Source organism: Dendrobates tinctorius, unplaced genomic scaffold (assembly GCF_039654945.1).
Source record: "Dendrobates tinctorius isolate UK_male_01 unplaced genomic scaffold, ASM3965494v1 ptg000017l, whole genome shotgun sequence".
Lineage (NCBI taxonomy): Eukaryota > Metazoa > Chordata > Amphibia > Anura > Dendrobatidae > Dendrobates > Dendrobates tinctorius.
This window is the reverse complement of record NW_027361685.1, coordinates 18,971,800-18,977,799: the sequence shown is the minus strand read 5'-3', so window position 1 is coordinate 18,977,799 and position 6,000 is coordinate 18,971,800. Positions and strand designations below refer to the sequence as shown.

At 48.5% G+C, this 6,000-nt stretch overlaps 1 protein-coding gene across 1 annotated transcript in view; it reads left to right on the top strand.

Moving 5' to 3' along the window:
• Window positions 1-796: 796 nt before the first annotated feature.
• The window catches only part of LOC141082473 (uncharacterized), a 29,826-nt gene continuing 24,622 nt past the window's right edge, over window positions 797-6,000 (top strand). The window contains exons 1-5 of the mRNA XM_073566413.1: window positions 797-887; window positions 2,526-2,654; window positions 2,784-2,963; window positions 3,046-3,169; window positions 3,556-3,639. Coding sequence (XP_073422514.1) covers window positions 2,577-2,654; window positions 2,784-2,963; window positions 3,046-3,169; window positions 3,556-3,639 — 466 coding nt within the window. The 5' untranslated portion in view covers window positions 797-887; window positions 2,526-2,576. The remainder of the gene's footprint in view (window positions 888-2,525; window positions 2,655-2,783; window positions 2,964-3,045; window positions 3,170-3,555; window positions 3,640-6,000) is intronic.

Below are 6,000 nucleotides of genomic sequence, written 5' to 3'. Positions count from 1 at the left end.
CGTACACACAGGGCTCCGCTCCGTACACCTCGTACACACGCGGCTCCGCTCCGTACACCTCGTACACACACGGCTCTGCTCCGTACACCTCGTACACACACGGCTCCGCTCCGTACACCTCGTACACACACGGCTCAGCTCCGTACACCTCGTACACACAGGGCTCCGCTCCGTACACCTCGTACACACACGGCTCAGCTCCGTACACCTCGTACACACACGGCTCTGCTCCGTACACCTCGTACACACACGGCTCCGCTCCGTACACCTCGTACACACACGGCTCAGCTCCGTACACCTCGTACACACTCGGCTCCGCTCCGTACACCTCGTACACACACAGCTCCACTCCGTACACCTCGTACACACACGGCTCTGCTCCGTACACCTCGTACACACACGGCTCCGCTCCGTACACCTCGTACACACGCGGCTCCGCTCCGTACACCCCGTACACACGCGGCTCCGCTCCGTACACCTCGTACACACATGGCTCCGCTCCGTACACCTCGTACACACAAGGCTCCGCTCAGTACACCTCGTACACACACGGATCCGCTCCGTACACCTCGTACACACGCGGCTCCGCTCCGTACACCTCGTACACACACGGCTCTGCTCCGTACACCTCGTACACACACGGCCCCGCTCCGTACACCTCGTACACACACGGCTCAGCTCCGTACACCTCGTACACACACGGCTCCGCTCCGTACACCTCGTACACACACGGCTCAGCTCCGTACACCTCGTACACACACGGCCCCTGATCATGTGACCCCTGACTCCTCCCCTCCTGTGACCTCATCACAGGTCCTGTGCGCACAGAGCAGCCATATATGTAGCGGACCCTCCTGGATCTTCGGCTGTCTGGGCCGGTTCCTCCTGTGAGTCCTATTAACCCTTTCGGTCCCTGTGTTATTCTTTCCTTAGTTTCCCTGTCTCTGTGTTTCGGGTCGTTGTTCTGTTCGAAGACCCAGCCTCCACCCATCTTCAATGCTGTTACTGAGAGAAGGAGGTTGTTGGCCAAAATCTCCCGGTACATGACCCCATCCATCCTTCCTTCAATACGTTGCCGTTGTCCTGTCCCCTTTACAGAAAAGCCCCCCCAAAGTATGATGTTTCCCCCACTAGGCCCTGTGTTCTTGGGGTTGTACCCATATATTACATATAGATAGAAGATTCCAGTGCGGGGAAGACGGGAAACCTTCATATAGACGGCCGGTGGGGATGGAGGCAGTGACCGACTCTGGCCAAATCTGTCTCTAGAGCCGTAGTAGAAGATGAAGATGTCGTCCTCATCATGAAGGAGTTATTTCTCATGTCGCGTGTAATGAATCTCTCCTGCAGTATTGCTAATGCCGATTCCAGTGTCGGTAATGAGACGAGAATTAGCGTTATGGAAGATGAGTCTATGAGGAACGTGTTCAGCTGCCGACTCCGAGGAGGAAACTGCTTGTTGTCTGTGGCCTAAATATATAGGTTATATTAGTAGATGTCAGGGAAGAAAACTAAACCCTGTAAGATAATAAATCTCATATGTTTCCCTTATTATCTCCAGTAATTGTATTATTACACAGGATTCTTATGGTGTTACATCGGATCATCTTCTTCTCATTCAGGTCTCTACAATATCGGATCCTTTCAGTGAAGATCTTCTACAGAAGAGAATTTTCCTGATTTCATAGAATCATAGAATCGTAGAGTTGGAAGGGACCTCCTGGGCCATCTGGTCCAACCCCCTGCTCAAAGCAGGATTTGCTAAATCATCCCAGTCAGATGTCTGTCCAGCCTCTGTTTGAAGACTTCCATTGAAGGAGAACTCACCACTTCTCGTGGCAGCCTGTTCCACTCATTGATCACTCTAACTGTCAAAAAGTTTTTTCTAATATCTAATCTGTGTCTCTTCCCATTCAGTTTCATCCCATTGCTTCTAGTCTTTCCTTGTGCAAATGAGAATAAAGTTGATCCTTCTACAATGTGACAGCCCTTTAGATATTTGTAGACAGCTATTAAGTCTCCTCTCAGTCTTCTCTTTTGCAAACTAAACATTCCCAAATCCTGCAACCTTTCCTCATAAGACAGGGTTTGCAGACCGGTCACCATTCTGGTCGCTCTCTTCTGAACTTGCTCCAGTTTGTTGATGTCTTTTTTAAAATGTGGTGCCCAAAACTGGACACAATATTCCAGATGAGGTCTGACCAAAGAGGAGTAGAGGGAAATAATGACTTCACGTGATCTAGACTGTATGCTTCTGTTAATACATCCTAGAATTGCATTTGCCTTTTTTGCTGCTGCATCACACTGTTGACTCATATTCAGTCTGTGATCTATTAGTATACCCAAGTCTTTTTCACATGTGCTGTTGCTTAGGCCTATTCCTCCCATTCTGTATATGCTTTTTTCATTTTTATTGCCCAGATATAGTACTTTGCATTTCTCCCTGTTAAAAACCATTCTGTTAGTTGCTGCCCACTTCTCCAGTTTATTTAAATCTTTTTGAATCCTCTCTCTCTCTTCTCTAGTATTAGCTATCCCTCCTAGCTTTGTGTCATCAGCAAATTTACCCATCAAGGATGGATATGGACGGACACAAGATGGTGGAGAGGATATTACACCTCACCCTAGAGATCCTCTTCCGTCTCACTGGAGAGGTGAGAGATTCTGATGACGTCACATTACATCATTCTTATCTATGGGAATAACAGATGGACAGAACTGGAGAGGTGAGGACTCTGGGAATGTCTGTAGTGAGATTTATTAATGTGTCTCTCCATAACCAGGATTACACAGTGGTGAAGAAGACCTCTAATGATCGCTGTCAGGACCCTGTGTCTGAGGGATGGGGAAGACCCCTGAGCCCAATCACGGGGCCTCCACCTCACCCCCTGATCCATGAGGACATCAATCACCAGAAGATCCTAGAACTCACCTACAAGATGACTGAGCTGCTGACTGGAGAGGTGACACTGCTGGGAATGCTGGGACATTATACAGTAACACTATGAAGGGATCGGGGGATGACGGTATCATTGTATGTGTCAGGTTCCTATAAGGTGTCAGGATGTCGCTGTCTATTTCTCCATGGAGGAGTGGGAGTATTTAGAAGGACACAGAGATCTGTACAAGAACGTCATAATGGAGGTTCCCCAGCCCCTCACATCACCAGGTAATAGACAGGACTAAATACACACGGCCTATAATTATCTGTATGTAGAGAATGAATTCAGTCCCTGTATGTGTTTCCTCCAGATCTATCCAGTAAGAGGACAACACCAGAGAGATGTCCCCGTCCTCTTCTTCCACAGGACTGTAACCAAGAAGATCCCAGTGCTCCTCAGGATCATCAGGTAGATGGAGAGAAGGTGTCAGGAGATCTCCCCTATGATGTGTAGACGGCTGTGAAGGTCTTGTGCTCAGTCTTGTTTTATCCACCAGTATTATATGTTTTATACTTGTGTGATGAGAGCGGTGGAGATGGCAGGATTAGAGCTGATCATAGATGGGACTTCTCCATCTGTCGGTGACTTTTACAATATTTGTTTCAGGGTGAAGATCTGACCCATATTAATACTACAGAGACATATGTGAGGGGTGATGAGTGGTGTAAAGAGGAGATTCCCACATATGACTACCCAGGTGAGTAGTAACCACTGAATGCAGAGAAGTCACAGATTCCTCTCAGTCACCGGCTGTGGCTGCCTTATCGGTGGTGTAGTCCGGCCGTATTACCATGATCACCATTTTGCCTCTAGTCCACAACATTCTCCTCCACCCAAAACTGTTCAAATTACTTTGGGCATTGAAAGCCCTTTTCTATAGAACTTACCACATGGAGGATTCACCTACCCCCTGGTATTAGTGTGAGGGTGATCCCTTAAAGAGAGATCTATATGATCGCTTGTACCTGACCCAATATAGGCCGAGTGTGCGCTTAAAGGGTCACACTGAACGCAAAGTTAGGCCGGGATCACACTACTTTGTGTGATGCAAGAAACTTGCACGAGTCTCTCGCATCAACACCCGTCGCTGCTGCCGCTACTCGGAACTGGAGCTGTGGCTGCATAGAAATCCTAAATTTTATTCTCAAGACAAAGAGACAGGAATTAGACAGGTAACAGCCAGAGCCTTCTAAACTATAAAGCCAAATGACAGCGTACATAGAATGTGCTGACAAGATAGAAAATCACTTGAAGAAAAGTATGCTGGGCTTGTAAGAGAAAGCGGAGGGTAATGATGCTGTTGGTTTCCTAGATCCCTGAGATCTTATCAGATGAATCTACCTTTTCTCCCTTCTGTGCTGCTGAATGTCTCATGGTCACTAGGGATGAGCGAGTCTACTCATTAGGATTTGGTACTTGGCGAGTAATGCGGTACACGCGGTACTTGAATCCTGGCGATTATTTTACAACTCGCCTCTCCAAACTGCGTGGCTGATGGCTGAAATATACATTTATTCATGCCTGCAGGATCTGTGTTGGCATGGCTTGAGCCTTGGTATCATGGATTCACTCCACGTCATAACTTACATTGTTTTTGATCCTAAGGAATTCAGATTACTGCACAATCTCTCCTGAAATGGGGAGCAATATTATTTTCTCTAATCTTCTGCTCAGGATTCATAGTAGCTCCAATGGTCCACCATAAATGAGGGCAACTCTGGTTTACTGTTGTTTAATCTGTGCAACGGGGTCTTCCTATCTCGGGTACCTCTTTCAGTACCACCCCGTGTTTCCGGAGGTCCATTCTGCTTTGGCAGGAGTCTGAATGAAGGACGCTGGCTGGAATTCCTTGGTTACATGGGCACATATAAAAGATCACTGCTTCTCCACGTATTTCCAGTCTGACAACACTTTACTCACAGGTCACAGAATATATCACACAGATACAGAGGGCAGGCCAATAGAAAAGCGGCAGGCCAGACATACATTACAATAGCCGCTGGTGGCCGGAGCCTGCCGATATTTAGGAGGGGGGCGGCAGGCCGCAGCCTGTGGGCTGATGCATTAGGGACATGCATCTCCCATAGAACCTACTATACATACATATAACTGCACAACATATTCTGGGTGCTGAGTGGTTCCGTAACACGGCTCCCCTTTTCAGCGACGCGATCGGCATACACAGTCTGATCCTTAACGGATCGGTTTGGGGATGACCGAAGTTTATGGGTTTGGTACAAGTTCCATTTGTCGACTTAGTCCATTGGCGTTACCGTTTTGTTTGCCGGGTCTGTAGTGGATGGTGAAGTCCAGAAGATGTAGGGCTAAACTCAACCGCTGCAATCTGGCGTTGTCTCTGGAGACCCGATTAAGCCAAACTAGGGGATTATGGTCCATTAGGAGGGATAACTGTCGTCCATACAAATATGGTTGCAACTTTTTGAGTGCCCATACTACCACCAGGCACTCCTTCTCGATGGCCGCATAGCTTACTTCACGGGACAGTAGTTTCCGACTCAGGTAAGCTACCGGGTGTTCTTTGCCGTCCAGCCCGACTTGGCTCAGCACTGCCCCCAATCCAAACATAGAAGCGTCTGTGTGAACCAGGAAACGTTTAGTTGGATCGGGTGCGGCCAATACAGGGGTATTGGTGAGGGCGTCCTTTAGTTGGCGGAAGGCTTCCTCACACTCTGAGGTCCAGGTTACCTGGCGGGGTTGGTTCTTACGGGTCAGATCAGTGAGGGGCTTGGCTACGCTGCTGTAATTGGGAACGAATTTCTTGTAATACCCCGCTGTCCCTAGAAACGCCATGACCTGGGTTTTAGTGCGTGGGGTGGGCCATTTGGCTATGGCCTCAATCTTGATTGGTTCTGGTCGCTGTTTCCCACTTCCCACCCAATGCCCTAAATACTGAACCTCTGCTTTGCCCACGTGACACTTGTTTGGGTTCAAGGTGATTCCGGCCAGGTGGATCCTGTCCAATACTGTCTCTAGGTGATTTAGATGCTCTTCCCATGTCGCACTGTAGATGGCATTGTCGTCCAGGTAGGCACAAGCA